Here is a 20,000-nt window from a genome sequence, read left to right as displayed (position 1 = left end):
CTAAAACAAAACTAGTCATACCTTCATAGGAAGGGTTTTTGCTAAGGTAATGTGTAAGGCTGGAGTTAGAGGCTGCAGCAGGATTAGGGTTAGGAATATATTCCATAAATAAAGATGTGGAGTGGGGACTTCTCCTCCCTGTATATCCCTACTCACATATGCAAACCCTAACACTGTAGTCACTTCTACCATCTAGCCCTACACACACTAACTCACCAAAAACTTTTTCCACAACAGAACCACTAGACAAGACAGTCACAGGCACACAGAACTTTCACAACACTAACACCATTTTCTCATCTACACTCTAACCCTAACCTAGAAACAATTGAAAATCCCCTTACAAAGCCCCAAGAAGAGGTAACATAACACAAAAATATTCAACACTGAATGCTGTTTGTCGACATAATGTTATTTAAAGCTACAGCAGTACACCTAGTTGTTGAAGTGTACACTTGACAAACTACCAATTACACTGTACTCACTTACCTATAATACAGGTCTGAATGCTTTCATGGAAGCATCTGCTGAAATGGTAATCAGTGACTTGTATGGTCAGTTCCCATTTTACTGTGTAGTAGCAACAGTTCTGTGTGAGATTGGCCAACAGTGTCACTAAAGAAGTTTCTCATTTTCTCCACAGTACTGCAATTTCAGAGGTGGTATATTTATGTTGCAGGGGTGGGAAGGCAGGCAAAAACATTTTCTTCAATGCATTCAACTAAACACTGCATTCATGCAAGTTGATCAATGGAATGTTAGCTGAAATAGGGAGTTTTCATTGTTATATGGACACACACATTTAATAAATATCACACAAAGTAGCGGAGTGTGTTAGTTCTTACTAGCTGAAAGAACACAAGTCATGCAAAATGTATAAATAGTTGTGCAATGGGTTCAGCAGCAGTTTTCAAGTTCATTTAATGGCTTAAACATAAGAGTTATCATAACTATTAAGGAGTAATCCAATAATACACAAGGAAGTATGGAAACCATCAACAAATTCATTGCATCACAGTAAATGTCCATAAGCAGTATCATGAATAGTTCATGGCACAGTGACCTTTCCTTAAATGAAGAGGAGTATTTTTTTTTTTTTGACAATGGAAATGTATTTAGTTGGACTACATAACAGGCTTGCCTAATGAGGTGTTGCACATAATATAAAAAAGGGCTGAAACAAGCCAAACACAGCATTTGCTCCCTGTAAAAAAAGAGGACTTAGTGACCACAGCAGTGGCTCAGGGAGATGGACTCAACTTTGGTAAAAGAAGACATGAAGACAAAGTTGAAAATTGTTCCTGCCACATGAATCCAGACTGACCATCAGAGATGGTTTCGCGACAACATAAGACCGTGTTAAAAAATACTTGTGCTTTCAGTTAAACCACAAGACTTTGACTTACTTAGAATGACATGCCATTTACTTTCCACTTGTACACAACTAATTTTTTTTTTATAAAAGCTCAAGCCTAGTGCTCACTTCTAACCCCAGACCTCATCCTCAACAAGTACCTGCACGCCAGCACTATCCTCAACAGTTAAACAGCCTAGTCAAGCATCTATTATTCTCCATATAGGTAAAAAAAATCAACTAAACCTTTTTTTTGTACAGAAATGCATCACAATGGATGTTAAATTCCGAGTAAAGTAACTGCAATCCTCAAAACAGTGAAAAAGTTTAAGTGTGAATTATGGGGAATGTATACCATTTCCACGACTGCAGACTTTTGGATTGTTGCTCTTACTCGGAGGTACAGTGACCTCAGATCTAGTATATAACTAATGGATGTATGGGGTGTATATCCCACATCAGGGGGTGTTGTACCCACATTTAATTCTGCATCATCATTCCTACGTCACATGCTGAAGTACTAATGCATTTTTACTAATTTTCATCTAGGATTTCTAGGTAATATAGACTTAAACATTACATGGTCAAAACCATGACTGGGACTCCACTAAAATATATGCATGAACTACCTTAACTTATTTTGTAAAACTTACAAAGCTTAATTTATTTCTAAAACAGAAAAAAACAATTACACAGATCATCCAGGTGAGGTATAAAACTTCCATCAGTGTCTGATCTATGTATTTAGAAGTCTGTATCACACATTGTGACTTTGCCTTACCTCCAGCTATATTAATATTTCCAGATTCAATTGCAGCCTTTATAGCATCCTTTCCCAAGGATCCAAACTCCCCTTTTGCAAGTCGTTCTCTCTCTTTCTCCTCCAAGCTGCCATAGAAGATAACAGCCCTCTTTACTGGGGGGGCATCTTCATCATCCGACATTCTGGCAGATGTAAGACCTTGCAGAAAGAAGAAGAAAGAAAGTATGGATATATACTGGGAAAAGTGACGAAACAAACAAAAAAAAGAAGGACCCTACGAACAATTACTTGATAACTTAATGAATCAGAATTACTCAGCATGTGTGGCAATTTTAGTGTGAATGTTGAAAGGAAGAAGACAGAACATAGAATTGCCAAATCTTAATAAGAGACTTCTGGAAATTGAAGAAACATAGCCTCCATGTGTAACAGCCAGTATTTCTAGATAGAAGAAAAACAGTAAAATCTGTGCTCTAATTACATCACATGTTCATAAGTTTATAGATTCATACTAGGCTATCAGCCCTAGGGCCTATACAAGCCTAGCCATAACAATTCCCTGGATATTTCTTCCCACAATATTTACTTCCCTGGACCCCTGTCTAGCAGGGCAACTGACGTGATCCCTGGGGTGAATTTCCTATCTCCCATCCAATCGTCAAGGTTCCTTTTGAAGAGAGCCAAGGAGGCGCTCTGATTGACATGTATGGGCAGTCTATTCCAGAGTATGGGGAGTCTCTGGGTCAGAAACCTATCTCTCCAGCATGTTTTGTTTATTGTGGTGACAAGGTTTAGATCCCTGGAGCGTGCGTCTCTGAGGGATTGGGATTTCTTTAAGTGGAGTATATCCAACAGCTCAGGGTTTGATATGGCCTTGTATATTAAGCAGAAATTGCCTCTGAGTAGATGATATGCGACAGAGTATAGCTGGAGTTTTTTTTAAGACGGTCAGTGTAGGGCATCTGCTTTAGGTCTGTGATTCTTTTAGTGAGGTATTTCTGCGGCCTTTCCAGCTGTTGCAGATGTCTTGTGAGGTACATACCAAAAGGGGGCATTGTACTCTATAATAGGTCTAATGAGGGATGAGTACAGTGGGACAATGACCTCCTTTTATTCTGGATGAAAAGCCCTTAGTGATGAGGTGTGCCACATAGAAGGATTTCCTGACTGTTGTGGCGATGTGGTTATCGAAGGTGAGACCACTGTCCACCTGTGTCCCTAAGTGTCTCATCACACTTTCAGTGTTTAGTGTACTACAACCTATGTGGCAATTCATGGGTACATGGTTTTTCCCAAAGGGGACAACTATACATTTCTTGGCCATAAGCTTGAGCTCATGGCTCTGGCACCAAGCATCTGTTTCTGTAAGGCTCTTTTGTAGAATATCCGCATCATTTGGCAATTCAATAATGGCTCCCAGTTTGCAGTCATCTGCGAACTTTGTTAGCCAGAGTCCCTTAGTGTTGGCCTGTACTTCAGAAAAGTAGATGCCAAACAAGAGCGGTCGCAGGACTGAACCCTGAAGTACTCCGCTTGTCTGGAGCTGGATTTGGAGTCGGCTACTTTTACAGTCTGGGTTCTGTCAGTAAGCCAGCTGGCAACCCATCGAGTGACGTAGGGATTTATGCCCAGCCTAGTAAGTTTATCTAGGATTCCAGAGTGGGGGATGGTGTCAAAGGCCTTGGAGAGGTCCAGATAGGTTGTGTGGACCGCCTTACTCTCGTCCACATCTCTGGAGATGGATATGAAGAAGTCAATCAGGTTCAGAAGAAAAGATCGGCCCTTCACGAGCCCAAACTGGGTGGGGTCCAGTGTTTGAAGGTTGCCAATGTCTTTGTTTATAAGTTCCATGCCCTTGCAGATCAGGCTCGTCAGACTGATGAGACGGTAGTTCCCGGGATCCAAGGTGAATCCTCCCTGTGGAGTGGGACAAGTGTAGCTGTGTGCCACTCGGTGGGCATGAAGTCTGAGGTGAGGCTATGATTAAACATGACACTTAGGTGAGGTGTCAGTTCATTTTGTAGTTCATGTAGTACACAGCCTGGGATGGCATCTGGTCCCATGGATGCTGTATTCTTAGCTTTGGAGAGTGCGGTTTCTACCTGTGTGGCCGTGATTACTGGAATTTGGCAATCATGCATATGTATTCATGCATAGCTATAGTTGCCATTTCCTGAGAAGCTGTGGCTTTCCATTTCTAAATCTACAGAATTGTCAGCCTACAAAGAAACTTAAAACAGCAATGCTAAGCAGCATATGCAGCACACCACAGTCATAGTCTTCAAAAACGATGACCAAATCCTTCTTTTAAAGGTCATACTAAAATTTAACAACAAAGCTTATATACGTCTGTCAAACAAAGCCAAAAAAAAAAGGTTGCATACCTCATTACACTTGCCTGCTAAAAGTATGGCATAAGCAGCAAAGCTTTTCACTTTGTCATGGCTTTTTGTATGATAGCATGGAAAACCCTTCCAGGTAATTAATTTTGGATTTACTAACAGTAATATGAAATGTCTGCTACGTGCAATACATTTTCAAACAATTATCTCATAAACCATGTACCCTGAATGGTAGCCGAGGTAAACAGACTAACCATTATGCCATGCCAAACCCTAAAAGTCCAAGGAAATTTCCAGACTGGAAATAAAACATGGGCTGTGGCAGTGACATCATGAAATCCTAAACATCATGGATCCCCCCAAAAGGATTTGAACCCTGCACCTTTGCCACAGTAAGCCTCAGCATTAACCTACTGTGCTGAATTTAACCTCCCCCTATGCCAACCATCCTTAGACTTAGCACATCCAATCAGATTAACATCTTCACATTATGTGATAATGGAGTCAAACAAGAGAGGCCCAAGAACTGACCTATTCAGGACTCAAGAAATAGTTCTTCAATTCAGCGATTCAGTGGTTTACACAAGGATTATTACTGAACTTCTTAGTCCAGCCAAAACACCATGGTATGTGAGAGTCTTGAGGCTTTGATGGCTCTAAATACAGAATATCAAAAGGAAATCCTCAAAGTATCCCTGACATTAGTGTAGAAATTAATAGACTTAAGATTACTGTCTATAACAATATTTCAAAACAACCCATTTGAAACATTTCCCAGCACAAATGTGAGGCTAAGTGGTCAGAAGTCTAAGATTTGATGGTTACTGCCACCTTCATGGATTGGCATTTCACTTCCAATGTTAAGGAAACCCTGAAATAAGGATTCCTGGAACAGATGGCATTAAAATAGATCACATTTTTTTCTGCAGCATTTCAAGAACCATATTTGTAAAAGAGTTTAGCCCAATTACTACAATTAAGTTCGAGTCTCTACGGCTTCCTGAATATTTCCATTTTTACGACCACATTGCTAAGTAAGTTTACTAATTAAAAGTTTACTATGGATATGAACACCTGCTCAAGTAGCGAACCACACAACCTGCTGCAATGCAGAAGAGAAAGGAAAAACAGCTAATATTCCAAAGAACCACGTTTACTGAACAGTTGAGCTCTTCTGTTCCCAAATTTTACGGCACTTCGTCAGAACTAAAATTGACAGCTGAAACCCTTGTTTAAATACCAAAACCCAAGAAATTGTTTAATATCAATTAAAAATCAATTAAAACTAATTGAAACCAACTGCAAGACTTCAAAGTGACTCAATTTTAACACAGGGTATAATGAACACGTATCACTGAAACCAGGTCATGTTGTGGCATTTAGTCTCAGTTGCCATTTTAATCACACAGATCCAAATGTACATCCATAATTTTACCTTGGGGGTCATTCGTAACCTGATCAATAAGTAAAAACTCCCAATGGCGATTGTTAAAAGCCATGACATGTTTGCACAGAGAACTAAAAACTCCCAATGGCGATTGTTAAAAGCCAGGACATGTTTGCACAGAGCACTAGTAGTTTTTTCTTCCTAACTCTGATATATGCTCGTAAATACGATCCCCAAGTCTCCTGGAAGTTTTCCCCATATAATATAGGCCGGACAGCAAAAACATTGGGCCAAATAATTGGTTACACAATTGCAATGACCACTGACTACATAAGATTGGCCTTGGATAAAAAAAAAAAGTACAGTTGTGTATACTTACCATAAATGTAGATGTTCGAGTGTATTCACTGTTGCAGTCATTACATTTGGGTTATCTGCTGGCAGGTTGCCCTCAGTCAGCCTGAATAACAAAGTCTTGGGTCCTGCGTCAGTTGCAGTCGCCTCTTCCATGATATCAGGTCATCAGGTGTATAAAACATGCAGCCGACGCCATTTTATTCAGTTTTTCTTGCCCCAGATGTCAGGTGCCCGCCAAATGGGGAGCAAAAAAATATATACATATATATATATATATATATATATATATATATATATATATATATATATATATATATAATACACCACAAAGGCTTTTGAGTATAGTAAAGGAAAGAAAAGGTATAGAATGGGGGATGGCGGGTGGTAACCCGGACTGCAACAGTGAATACACTCTAACATCTACATTTATGGTAAGTGTACACAACTGTACTATGTTCTTCGTGTTTCACTGTTGCAATGGAACTAAACAGCATTAGGAGCGGCTATAAGGCCCTGCAGGACTGCAGTGGCAAAGCTTGCCCTGGATTTGGAGAAGAGAGGTAAATGATAATGCTTTGTGAAGGTACGAACAGAGCTCCAAGTAGCAGCTTCTAGAATGTCTTTGGTTGGGTCCCCTTTGAGAAAAGCTGCTGAAGTAGAGGCAGCCTGGTGGAATGTGATCTGAACCCCTTGGGCACAAGTTTACCATGGTGCAAATAGCAGAAACGAATGCAGTGACTTATCCATTTAGAGCCCTGGTGGAATGTGATCTGATCCCCTTGGGAATAGGTTTACCAGGGTGCAAATAGCAGAAACAAATGCAGTGGCTTATCCATTTAGAAATAGTCTGCTTTGATATAGCCTTCCCCTCTGATCCTGCTGCAAATGCTACCAGTAGTTGCTCGACTTTCTTAAAGATTTGGTCCTGTTTAAGTAGAATCTTAGTTGTCTGTGTACATCCAATGAATGCAGAATCTGCTCCCCCTTGTTCTGCGGATTTGAGTAAAATGTTGGCAGGTGAATGGTCTGGTTAAGAGCCACACTGGATACCACCTTAAGCATAAAAGAAGGATTGGTCCTGAGGGCCAACCTGTCCGGGTAAAATATAATGAAAGGCTCCACTGCCATGAGAGCCTGTAGTTCTGAAACCCTTCTTGCTGAAGTGACTGCCAAAAGAAAAGCTGTTTTCCAAGATGGAAATTTTATATCCGCAGTAGCTGCTGGTTCAAAAGGAGGTAGGGCGAGTTTTTCCAGCACAAAATTGAGGTCCCATGCAGGAGTTGGTGCTCTCCTGGGAGGCCTTAAATTTTTGGCCCCTCTAAGATACTGTTTAAGCAGTGGATGAGAAAAGAGGGGAGGCTCTGTGTTGTAATGAGCCGAGATGGCAATGGCATGGATTTTTATTGAAGAAAAAGATAGGCCCTTGTCAAGCATCTCAGTTAAGTATTGTAAAATCTGAGGAATATTGGGCTTCGCTGTGTCTATTCCTTGTGCTTGGTTCCAAGCACAAAATCTCTTCCATTTATCAGCATAAGATTTTCTACTACTAGGCCTTCTGGCTTCCAAAATGACATCCATCACAGGTTTACTGAGAGGTGTGGTTTGAATAATTAGTTGATTAGCCATGCTGCAAGATTCAGAGTTTGGAGCGGAGTGTGCAGAATTTGATAGTTCTGCTGAAGATGAGGTATCTGAGGCAAGTACCATGGAGGAAGGTGTGACATGTTCCTTAGAGGTGGGTACCAGTGCTGGTGAGGCCAGTCCGGAGCAATTAGGATCATTTTTATTTTTTCCTGACTTTTAGTAAGACCTTGATGAGTAGAGGCAGAGGGGGAAAGGCATAGACTAATGGGTTTTTCCAGCTGAAGGATACAGCATCCACTTTCCATGCTTTTCTGTGATGAGTTCTTGTGCAGAATTTGTCCAACTGATAGATTTATTTGCCTCTCCCCAAAATTATGTCTGGGCTCCCCCATTTCTGTGTCCATTTGCGCGGGTCCATAAGAATTCAGCTTAGGTCGTCTGCCAGAGTATTTTGCTTTCCTGGCAGGAAATGAGCTTGGAGATGTATTTGTTAAGTCAAGGTTGTGTTCCACAAGGCTATGGCAGGGGTAGGAATGTGCACCCCCTGCTTGTTTATGTACCACACATAACTACGGTGTTGTCCTTCTTTATCAGTGGTTGTCCTGGATGAAGTAAGTCCTTGAAGGCTGTCAGAACATTCTGAACAGCTAGCATTTCTTTCTGGTTGATATGCAGATGCATTTGGTTTGGGCTCCATTTGCCCTGAATGCATCTCCCTGCCAGGTGAGCCCCCCCAAACATAGTCTGATGCATCTGTAGTTAGGGTTTGGGTGGCAGGTGGTAGAGTGAATGACAGTCCCTTGTTGTGGCGACATGTCTCTGCCCACCAAAGAAACACCTGTTGTAGGCAGGGAATGAGAGGAATCAATGTTTCCAGGCTGTGACAATGTTGACTCCATAAACTTTTTAGGTACTTTTTAGGTACCATTGACGTTTCCTCATATGCAATCTCGCATATGGAATTAGGAGAATGCAGGATGCCATGAACCCCAAAGCCTGCAGAATTTGTCTTGCAGATAACTGGGTTTTTGTTGCCATTTGTTTGAAGTATGTTGTCAGTTGCCTTTGTTTGTCTGGCGTGAGGTAAGCCATCTGGGCAGTTGTGTTCAAGCTTGCACCCAGGAATGTAATTATTTGAGAAGGTTCCAGTTGTGATTTCTTTTCATTTATGGTGTACCCTAGGCCTGCTAGAAGCCTTTTTACAAATGCCAGATGTTGAAGAAGAGTGTCCTTGTCCTCTGCTTGAATGAGACAATCGTCCAGATAAGGATAAATTTGAATGCTTGTCTGCAGAATGCAATTACTGGTGCCAGGCACTTTGTAAAGACCCTGGGCGCAGTAGATAAGGCAAAGGGCAGTGCAGAGAATTGGTAATGCAAAACATCTGATTTGAAGCGGAGGTATCTTCTGCATGATTCCCTTATTGGGATATGCAGGTATGCCTCTTTTAAGTCTAGAGTTACTAACCAAGCATTCTTGCCTAGCATAGGCAGTAGCTGTTGTAAAGTCAGCATTTTGAATTTTGGAATGTCCAGGAACGTGTTCAGAATCAGTAAATCCAGTATTGGACGCCATGAATAGTCTTTTCTGGGTACCAGGAAAAGTCCTGAATAAAAGCCTTGTCCTTTTCCTTTTCTGGTACCGGCTGAATTGCCCCCGTATCCATGAGGGACATGACTTGTTTCTGGGCCTCTGCCCACTGGTTTTGTGGCAGATCTGGCCATCCGTTTGGAATTGGCAAAGTATGGAAATGAAATCTGTACCCTTGGGATACTATGTTTAATACCCACTTGTCCTGGGTAATTAACTGCCAGTTTTGGGCATGAAGTACTAGTTCCCCCCCTCAAAGGGGCTGCCAAAAGATAAGTGCTTGGAGATGGTAGAGGAAAGTCATCGAGACTGCTTACTGTAGGGTTGTGCTTTGTTTCCTCCAGATTTGGAGGTGGAGGCACCTGTAAGAACCCTGTGATTGTTATCTGGAGCCTTTTGAGCACCTGGGTTTTCCCCGAGTGGCTCTGTTGGACACAGGAAAGGACCAATTTTTAGTAGGCCAGTGCCTACTGAACCTGGGTGGCTGCACTTGCAAGAAATCTTTTACAGTTTGCATAGATTTAGCCATCTTCCATTTTCTTTAAAACCTCTTCTGCCTTATTACCAAACAGAGTATCATGTACCATGCTGCAAAGGGGCATCCAACAATTTAGCTTTAACATGATCAGGCAGATTTTGCTCCTTGACCCAGGCATGCCTTCTAATCACAGATCCAGTAACGGCGGCCCTACAAGAGGCCTCCAAGGAATCAAAAAGTACAGTTTTGTACCTACCATAAATGTAGATGTTCAAGTGTATACACTGCTGCAGTCATTACACTTGGGTTATTCTGCCATCAGGCGGTCCCGCAGTCGGCCCGAGTTCCAAAGTCTTGGTCCGGCGTCGGTTGCTGTCGCTTCTTCCCTGACGTCAGTGCGCCAGGGGTATACAAGATGCAGCCGACGCCATTTTCTTCAGTTTTTCTTGCCCCAGATGTCAGGTGCCCCCAGAAAGGTAGGCAATGTAAATTGCTAATAAAACATACATAAGAAAAGCAAACAAATACTTTCTGTTACCAGCAAATACTTCCCATAGGTAGCAAAGGGTAGAATACTAGGGTAAGTACCAACAAGTAAGAGGGGAAGGAGGGAGGGTAACCTGGACTGCAGCAGTGTATACACTCGAACATCTACATTTATCGTAGGTACAAAATTGTACTATGTTCATCGTGTTACACTGCTGCAGTCATTACACTTGGGTAGAATCCCAAAGCTGAGGTAGGGTGACTGGTTCTATAAGGCATTAGGGGTGGCTAGAAGGCCCTGCAGGACTGCAGTAGCAAAGCCAGCTCTAGATTTAGAGTAAAGAGGCAGATGATCATGCTTGGTGAAGGTATGTACGGAACTCCAAGTAGCTGCTTCCAAAATGTCCTTGGTAGATCCTCCTCTGAGGTAGGCAGTTGAAGTGGCTGTTGCCCTGGTGGAATGAGACCTAATGTTGTTAGGTGCATGGTGTGTATAGCAGAAACGTATGCAATGCCCTATCCATTTTGAAATGGTCTGTTTAGAAATGGCTTTTCCCTGTGTTCCTGCAGCATATGCAACAAATAATTGCTCAGTTTTCCTGAAAGCTTTTGTTTTGTCCAGGTAGAAGTGTAACTGCATGTGTATGTCCAAGGAATGCAGTAGTCTCTCCCCTTTGTTCTGTGGATTTGGATAAAAAGTTGGCAAGTGAATAGTTTGGTTTAGAGCCACACTTCATACCACCTTTGGCATAAAGGTAGGGTTTGTTCTTAAAGACACCCTGTCTTGGTGGAAAATGATGAAAGGTTCCACTGCCATTAGTGCCTGTAATTCTAAAACTTTTCGAGCTGAGGTAATTGCCAAGAGCAGAGCAGTTTTCCAAGAGACATATTTTAAGTCTGCTGAGTTAGCTGGCTCAAAAGGAGGTAAAGTTTATTTTTCCAAGACGAAGTTGAGGTCCCAAGTTGGAGTTGGTGCTACGAGGCGGTCTTATGTTTTTAGCCCCTCTCAGGTACTGTTTTAGCAAGGGATGGGAAAAAATTGGTGGATCTGTGTTGTAATGAGCAGAGATGGCAGAGGCATGAATCTTAATGGATGAAAAGGAGAGGCCTTTGTCCAGCATCTCAGTCAAGTATTGTAGAATCTGAGGAATGTTTGGGACAAGAGGATCAAGGCTGTGAGCTGGTTCCAGGCATAGAATCTCTTCCATTTATCTGAATAGGCTTTCCTAGTGCTAGGCCTTCTGGCCTCCATAATGACATCCATAACCGCTTTGGAGAGAGGCATTGTTTGCTTGACTAAGGAATCTGCCATGCAGCCAGGTTTAAAGTCTTGAGCTGGCCGTGAAGTATCTGATTGTTTTGCTGAGTCAGAAGTTGTGGAATTTGATGCAAAATTAATGGTGCTCCTTGTGCTAAGTTCTTTAAGATTGGGTACCAGTGCTGGCGTGGCCAGTCTGGGGCAATCAGGATCATCTTTGGCCTTTCTTGTTTGGCTTTTATGAGTACCTTTGAAAGGAGAGGTATTGGTGGGAAAGCGTATACTTGTAGATTTTTCCAGCTGAATGAGAGGGCATCCACTTTCCATGCTTGTGGGTGGTAAGTCCTTGTGCAGAATTTCTGTAGCTGGTAATTCATTGGGGATGCGAACAGATCTATGTCCGGGCTCCCCCATTTCTGTGTTATCATCCTGAACATTTGTGGATGTAATTTCCACTCGTGCGGATCCATGATGTTTCTGCTCAAGTCGTCTGCCAGTGTATTTTTCTCTCCTGGCAGGAATTGTGCTTGCAGATGAACTTGATAGGTTATAGCTATGTTCCACAAGGTCATGGCTTGTCTGCAGAGGGGATATGAATGTGTGCCCCCTTGCTTGTTTATGTACCACATAATTGTGGTGTTGTCTGTCTTTAGTAGTAGTTGTCCTGGATGCAGAAGGTCCTTGAAAACTAGAAGGGCATTTTGTACAGCTAGCATCTCTTCTTGATTGATGTGAAGATGCCTTTGTTCTGTGGTCCACTTGCCCTGAATACATTTTCCTGCCATGTGTGCTCCCCAGGGGTAATCCAAAGCATCTTTGTCAGTGTTTGCCTGGCTGTGGGTTGAGTGAAAGGCTGTCCCTTGTTGAGGTGACAGGCTTGAGCCCACCATCGAAACTCCTGTTGAAGGCAAGGAATAAGTGGTATTACTGTTTTCAAACTGTGACCGTGTTGAGACCAGACACTCTTTAGGTACCATTGTAGTTTCCTCATATGCAGTTTGGCATATGGAATTAGTAGTATGCAAGATGCCATGTAACCCAAGGCCTGCAGAATTTTTCTTGCAGGGAGTTGGGTTTTTGTTGCCATTAATTTGAAATAGAGTCAGTTGTCCTTGCTTGTCTGATGTGAGATATGCCATCTGGGCCATTGTATTTAAGCTGGCACCCAGGAATATTAAATCTTGTGAGGGCACTAGTTTTGATTTCTTTTCGTTTACTGTGTACCCTAGGCAAATTAGCAGTCTTTTTACAAACGCCAGATGCTTTAGAAGAATGTCTTTGCTCTCTGCTTGAATAAGACAGTCGTCCAAGTATGGGTATATTTGAATTCATTTTTGTCTGCAAAATGCAATTACTGGTGCCAGGCATTTTGTAAAGACCCTGGGCGCAGTAGATAAGCCAAAGGGCAGTGCAGAGAATTGGTAATGCATTGAACCTGCTAAGAATCTGAGGTATCTTCTGCAATTTTGTCCGATAGGGACATGCAGGTATGCCTCCTTGAGGTCCAAAGTTAAGAGCCAAGCTTTCTTGCCCAGCATGGGAAGAAGCTGCTGTAGTGTCAACATTTTGAATTTTGGAACGTCCAGATAAGTATTTAGAGAAGAAAGATCCAGAATGGGCCTCCAGGCTTTGTCCTTTCTGGGAACCAGAAAGAGTCTTGAGTAAAATCCTTGTCCTTGTTCCTGTTTTGGTACCTTTTGAATAGCTCTCATGTCCATGAGTGCTGTAATTTGTCTTTGAGCCTCTGCCCATTGATTTGGTGGCAGATTTGACATTCCTTTTAACCTTGGCAGCGTGTGAAAGTGGAACCTGTAACCTTGAGACACAATATTGAGAACCCATTTGTCTTTGGTGATCATTTGCCAATTGTGACTGAAAAGTGCCAGTTTTCCCCCCCAAGGGGGCTGCCAAGAGAGATGTTTGGCAGCTGTAGTGGGAAGTCATTGGGGCTGTTTTTTATAAGGTTGAGGCCTGTCTTCCTCTTCTTTCTGGGTTGAAGCACCCCATTGTCGAGGCCTGCAAGTACCTTGTGGTTGACCTCTGCCTCTAACGTCTGTATCTGCCCCTTTGAGGTCTGTCTGAAATTGGAAAGGACCAATTTTTTGTTGGCCAATTTCTGCTAAATCGAGGAGGCTGAACCTGTAAGAAATCCTTCACCGTTTGCATAGATTTTGCTTTAGCCTCCATTTTCTTTAATACCTCTTCTGCCTTAACTCCAAATAAAACATCCTGCTGTAAAGGTGCATCTAATAATTTTGCTTTAACATGATCGGGTAATGTCTGCTCTTTTAACCAAGCATGTCTTCTAATGACAGACCCTGTAACTGCTGCTCTACAGGAGGCCTCCAAGGAATCAAAACCACATTGCAAAGTATGTTTTCCCACTTGTTCAGCTGCATGCAATAAATCCTGCATTTCCTTATAATTAGGTAGATCTGAATTTGGAAGCATTTTTTGTTTCAACTGAGACATCAAATATTGCTGGTATTTAAGCATGTGAAACTGGCAATTTAAGGCTCTCATTGCTAAAGTTGCAGACGTATACACTTTCTTCCCCCATCTGTCCAATACTCTGGAATCTCTGTCAGAGGGGACTGGATTTTTTGCTGTAGAAGCCTTTACCCCTTTGGGACCCTGGGAAATAGTTTCAGGGTCAGCAACAGGGCTTTTATAAAGGAATTTGTGCGAGTCAGGGACTCTGTAGTATCTGTCTGGCTTAACTAGAGCAGGAGGTAAAGAATCAGGCTTTAAACTAGATTCAGAATAAACATCATCCACAATATCTAACACTGGTGGAATAGCAAGGGGTCTGTGTTGAGGTAATACAAGGAAATCTCTGAGCCTTTTCTTGGATTCGGAGTAATCCTGGCCCTCCCAATGGAAATGCTCCCGCATAGTATGTAAAGTTTCCCCAAAGGAGTAGTCCTCTGGTGGAGAGGCTGAAGGAATAGATTCCTCAGCAGCAGAATCCTCATAAGGGGGGTAAAGAGTATCCTTGGTATGAGGATGAGTCTGAGGAGATGGACACCTGGTCGGATGAGTCATAGTCTCCATCCTGTCTAGGCCTTTTGTCAGGTGAAGGGTGGGAACCCCTGATCAGAGTAATTAGGTCTTCGGCCATTTTGAGCATCTGTTTCTTAGGCATGGAGGCCTGTCCTGGTGAATGCTGAAGTTTCTTTGTTTTGGGGTTAACAGAATATTTAATGGTTAACTGAGTAGGCCTGAAAACACCCTCTGAAGCTGCGGGTTGTTCGGCTACTCCAGAGCCCTCTGAAGGGTTAGTCTCGGTAGTACGCAAGTCTGATGTATCCGAAGGCCCAGCCATCTCCACGTGCGAGTCAGAGGCGGCCTGTGGTTCCAAAGAAGCGGTCGTCAGGGGCTGCGAAGGTGCCTCGCTGAAAACCAGAGAACCGGCGACTGGCCTAGAAGAGGCTTCGTCGTCAGTTTTGGGCCGCGGATGCCTGTCCTTGTCTTTGCATTTTTTGTGTAACCCGGTCGTCGGTAGTTCCGACGGCATGGTGTAATTGAATTTTCTGCCAAAATAATGTCGGGCAAAATCAAACCGACGTTTAATAGTGCGCTTGTTAAACCTAGCACAAAACCAACAACCTGTGACATTGTTGTCTAGGCCTAGGCATGGGATACAATAGGAACAGAAATCCTTATGAGGTAATTTGCTTCCCACAAGAAATACAATTATTAACTTTTACTGACATTGGTCTGAGGCAAGAAAAGGTTTCCCCAACGGGGTACTTAGCTTTGTAGAAGACTTCGGTTCTGGATTCGGAATGAAAATCTCAGGAGTCGGCCGACCGGCAGTTGTGAACCGCTTTTGCATCGGGCACCGCGCAGCAAGAAAGACTGAAGAAAATGACGTCGGCTGCATTTTATATACCCCTGGCACACTGACGTCAGGGAAGAAGCGACAGCAACCGACGCCGGACCAAGACTTTGGAACTTGGCCTGACTGCGGGACTGCCTGACGGCAGGATAACCCAAGTGTAATGACTGCAGCAGTGTAACACGATGAACATCCACATTGCAAAGTATGCTTTCCAACCTGTTCTGCTGAATGCAATAAATCCTGTAACTCTATTTTCCACACAATCAGAAATCAACATCATTTTCTGTTTCAGTAAGCCCATAACATACTGTTGACATTTAAGCATATGAAACTGGCAGTTTAAATCCCTGATTGCCAAGGTTGCAGATGTATAAACCTTCTTACCCCATCTATCCAGTGCCCTGGAATCTCTATCAGAAGGGGTAAGATTTTTTGGCTATAGAAGCCTTTACACCCTTGGGACCCAGAGAAATAGTCTCAGGATCAGCAGCAGGATTTTTGAAAAGAAATTTGTGGGAGTCAGGAACCCTGTAATATCCATCTGGCTTACTAGGAGCTGGAGGCAGGGAATCATGAGCCATGCTCGATTCCGAGAACACATCATCAACAATGTCCAATACAGGAGGTACTGCCAAAGGCCTATGTTGAGGAAGAAGGAAATCCCTGAGCCTCTTTTTTGATTCAGAGAAGTCATGACTCTCCCAGTGAAAATGTTCCCTTAAAGTATGCAAAGCCTCTCCAAAAGAGTAATCCTCAGGAGGAGATGCAGATGGGATGGATTCCTCTGCATCAAAATCCTCATAGGGTGGAAGAGAAAATTCCTGATCAGAAGAGGAATCAGAAGAAATGGTAACCTGATCTAAAGATTCATAATCAGTGCCTTGTCTAGGCCTCTTAGCAGGGGGGGGTTGGGAACCCCTGATCAAGGTAATTAAATCCTCAGCCATTTTGATCATCTGTTTTTTAGGCATAGGGGCCTGAGCACGTGGCTCATGCATTGCTTTTTTAGACATAGAAGTTGTTTTTGACCTTGTTTTTGTTGCTGGCATCGGTTTAATATAAAAATGTTGAGGTCTGAAAACACCCTTAGAAACCGGTGCCTGCTCAGCGGCTCCAGACTCATCCAAGGGATAGACATCCATGGGTTCAATACTCTGAGAATCTCGCGGCATACCGGACTCCAAATGGGTCTCGGTAGACGCCTGCGACTCAAAAGTAGCGGGTATCAGGGGCTGCGAAAGCGCCTCACTGGCTTAGGAGAAGCTTTGTCGTCGGTTTTGGATCTCGACGGTCTATCTCTGTCTTTTTCCTTGCGTTTTTTGTGAATGCTAACCGACGACATTTCAGGATAGTTAAATCTTGAACCAAAATATTTAGAAGCAAAAATATACCGATGCTTAATAGTGCATTGGTTAAATCTAGCACAAAACAGACAGCAAGGCACATTGTAATCAGGGCCTAGGCAAGGAATACAGTACAAATGAAAATCCTTATGAGGTATTTGCTTCCCACAAGTAATGCAATTATTAACTTTTACTGACATCGGTAAGGAGCAAGAAAAGTTTCCAACGGGTAGAGCTTTAGTTTGAAGACTTCTGTTCTGAAACTCGAATATGAAAATTTCAGGAGTCGGCTGACCGGCACTTGCGAACTGCTTCTGCTTCGGGCACCACGCGGCAAGAAAGACTGAATAAAATGGCGTCGGCTGCATGTTTTATACCCCCTGACGACCTGACGTCATGGAAGAGGAGACAGCAACCGATGCAGGACCAAAGACTTTGTTATTCAGGCCGACTGAGGGCAACCTGCCAGCAGATTACCCAAATGTAATGACTGCAACAGTGAAACACAAAGAACATCTGAGCCCACTAACAATATGGGTACATTGTTAACATGACCCATGTTTATTTGTTCCTACCAAGGCTCTCCATTTCCTTCTTTTCAGTATTCCTATTGTTTTCCAACAAATATTTAAACATTCTGTCTCTTCTGTATGTAAAATATGGTCTTTGCCCTACCTTACTTGTCAATACTGGATCAGTGAGGAATAACTTCCATTTTTTGTTAATACAATCAGAAATTCCTGGAACATATGCATTAAAATGTACAACGGTTTTTCTGAAGCAGTTCAAGAAAAATACCTGTAAAAAGTTGAGCGCAATTACTACAATTCAGTTTCAGGGCATCTATGACTTCCGGAATATTTCCCTTTTTACTATTTTTTTTTCAAATGTTTACTTTTTTATTACTGTGACAGGAATGACCACATTGCCAAGTAAGTTTACTATGGCTATGAACACCTGCCGAAGTAGAATGAGCCTCTTTGCTTTAGTAAATGTGGCAACAACCAGGGAGTTATTTTGATCAAGTGACGTTTACAACTCTGCAGCCAAGTTTTTTTAATGGAAGAAATGATCTGCTTGAGTTGATGGTAGCTCAGCTAGACATAAAAGATCCCAAGGCACATAGCAATAAAGAGCAGAGGACATTCCTGGATGCCCTGGCCAAATTACCCCAAGAAGTATAAATATAATTTCAGGTCTCCTTGAAGAGATGCCACAACCCTAGTAGAACTTGCCCAGTCAAGGCATGAATAAAAAGTTGTAAATCTTTTATTAAGATCATTTTCAACAAGAAATCTCAACTGATGGTGCACATCCATGCAGTGAAGAAGGTATTCCTCAAAACTGAAATACTGAAGAAAAACTACAGGAAGATAAATGTACTGATTGAGGTTGTATTTGGTAGCAAGTTCATAGGTTGTTAACAGGCTATTGAATACCAAGGGCCTTACAAGCATAGCCACTCATCCCAAACAATTTGGGTCCACAGTATCAAGGGCATCTATATGGAGGGGCATGTTAGTAGGGATGCAACTAAGGATTTGTAAGGTGAGGGTGTTAGTACAATACATAACTTATGGATGGCCCCTCTCCATAAGGGACATGGGAGCTAGGCCAGGGCTATATTTAAGATTGCCCATCCAAATATCAAGGTTTCCATTTGTTTAGCGACAGGGACAAACTCCATTTTACATGGATGGGAAGCCTATCCCATAGTGTGGGGATCCTTTGGGGCACATATCAGTCTCTCCAGAATGTTCCATTTATGTCACAAGTGAAGTTCAGATCCCTGGATCCAACGTTTCTGGTGGTGTTTTTGTGAATGTGCAACAGAGCCATCAGGGCTGAAAAGGCAACTAAGGTGGGACTTGAACCCACAACCTTTGAATGCCTTTTACCATTTTTTTTTTAACTAAAGTCCAAAATGCTATCCATTGTGCCAGAATAAGTACAGGCATAAAGAAAGACTTGCTAGGGTGTTTTGAGCAATAGACCCTGTAATTTAAAAACTCTTCAGGCTGAGGTAATGACGGCCAGAAAAAAAATGTTCAAAGAAAGGAGTTTAAAATCTGCAGATGCTTCAGGTTCAAAAACAAGAGAGAGAGTCAATACTTTGGAGTCTGCCTGGGGCATAAAACTACCTATGCAAAACACTTCTAAGCAAAAATCCTAAATATTCTACTCTTTGTAGCATATTTAGAAGCCATAAATATATCCTCCCATTGTATTTTTGTAAATATCACAAAATATCCACGCTCTCTTTCCAATCTATTCCAACCTCCTCCGATTAATTCTTATAGTTATCATGCAATATTTTACATTCCTACTAATTACCCATTCTTTACAGCAGCTTCTGTTCTAGATTCTACCAAAAACCCTACCAGTGCTGGTCTTTCACTTAGGACCCCCCTATTACTTTCTCCTTACCTATACTCTGAAATCAGTCCTTGACAGGGAAGGTAATCTCGAGCCTGCAGTCCAAATGTATTCTTGTCATCTTCCCACTATTTTACCTTTTCCTCTCTAATTATTTGCTCCCAAAACCTTGGTTCCTTTGCTAGTTTTCTCTGGTAAATTCCTTCCCCCTCTTTCATATTCTCATCCCTAATGGCAGAATCACCTTTCTCATGTTGGCTTAGTTCTTAGAATACTTTCTGCTGCTTTATGAATATAATATTCTGTATGATTATTGTTATTCTCCTTATGGATCTGCATCCAAAATCCCAGTCTCTCCTTGTTTCTTGAGCCTTCACCCACTTCATAATCATCCCTTTCCACTTTGAGTTGTAGCTTTCTGCTGGTGCTAGATTTAGGAGCCTTAACTGTGTAGCTGTGAAATACTCCTTCAAATCAGGTAACCCCAAACTACCTTGTTCTACTGAAATGATCAACTTATCCCACTTGACTCTTGCCCTCTTCCCTCCCACATAAAAATCCTTTAAACCTTACTAATTGATATGCACAACTTCTCCTCTGGTTGATTAATTTTCATATACAAAGCAAAGACCTGTAACACACTTGCTGTTTGCAAAAGAAAAAGCAGCAATATGAAATAAAAATGGCACAGTTACGTCCAAATCTTTTAATAAAACACACAAAGCTTTCGGATTACTCCTTCAGTGCAATAGAAAAATCAATTAAACATCCAATTATATATTAAAATCAATTTCAACACATGATAAAAACAGCCAACCATAAAAGTATATCAATAAAA

At 42.1% G+C, this 20,000-nt stretch overlaps 1 protein-coding gene across 2 annotated transcripts in view; it reads right to left on the bottom strand.

The window, feature by feature from the left end:
* Window positions 1–20,000, bottom strand: part of PRPF4 (pre-mRNA processing factor 4) — a 981,057-nt gene that overhangs the window by 614,801 nt on the left and 346,256 nt on the right. For both annotated transcript variants that reach the window (XM_044058032.1, XM_044058033.1), the window contains exon 2: window positions 2,136–2,315. In XM_044058032.1, the coding sequence (XP_043913967.1) occupies window positions 2,136–2,298 (163 nt within the window). In that variant the 5' untranslated portion in view covers window positions 2,299–2,315. The remainder of the gene's footprint in view (window positions 1–2,135; window positions 2,316–20,000) is intronic.

Source organism: Protopterus annectens, chromosome 16.part0, assembly GCF_019279795.1.
Source record: "Protopterus annectens isolate FY-2018-M chromosome 16.part0, PAN1.0, whole genome shotgun sequence".
In the NCBI taxonomy this organism is placed as follows: Eukaryota; Metazoa; Chordata; order Ceratodontiformes; family Protopteridae; genus Protopterus; species Protopterus annectens.
This window is presented reverse-complemented; position numbering and strand designations above follow the sequence as displayed.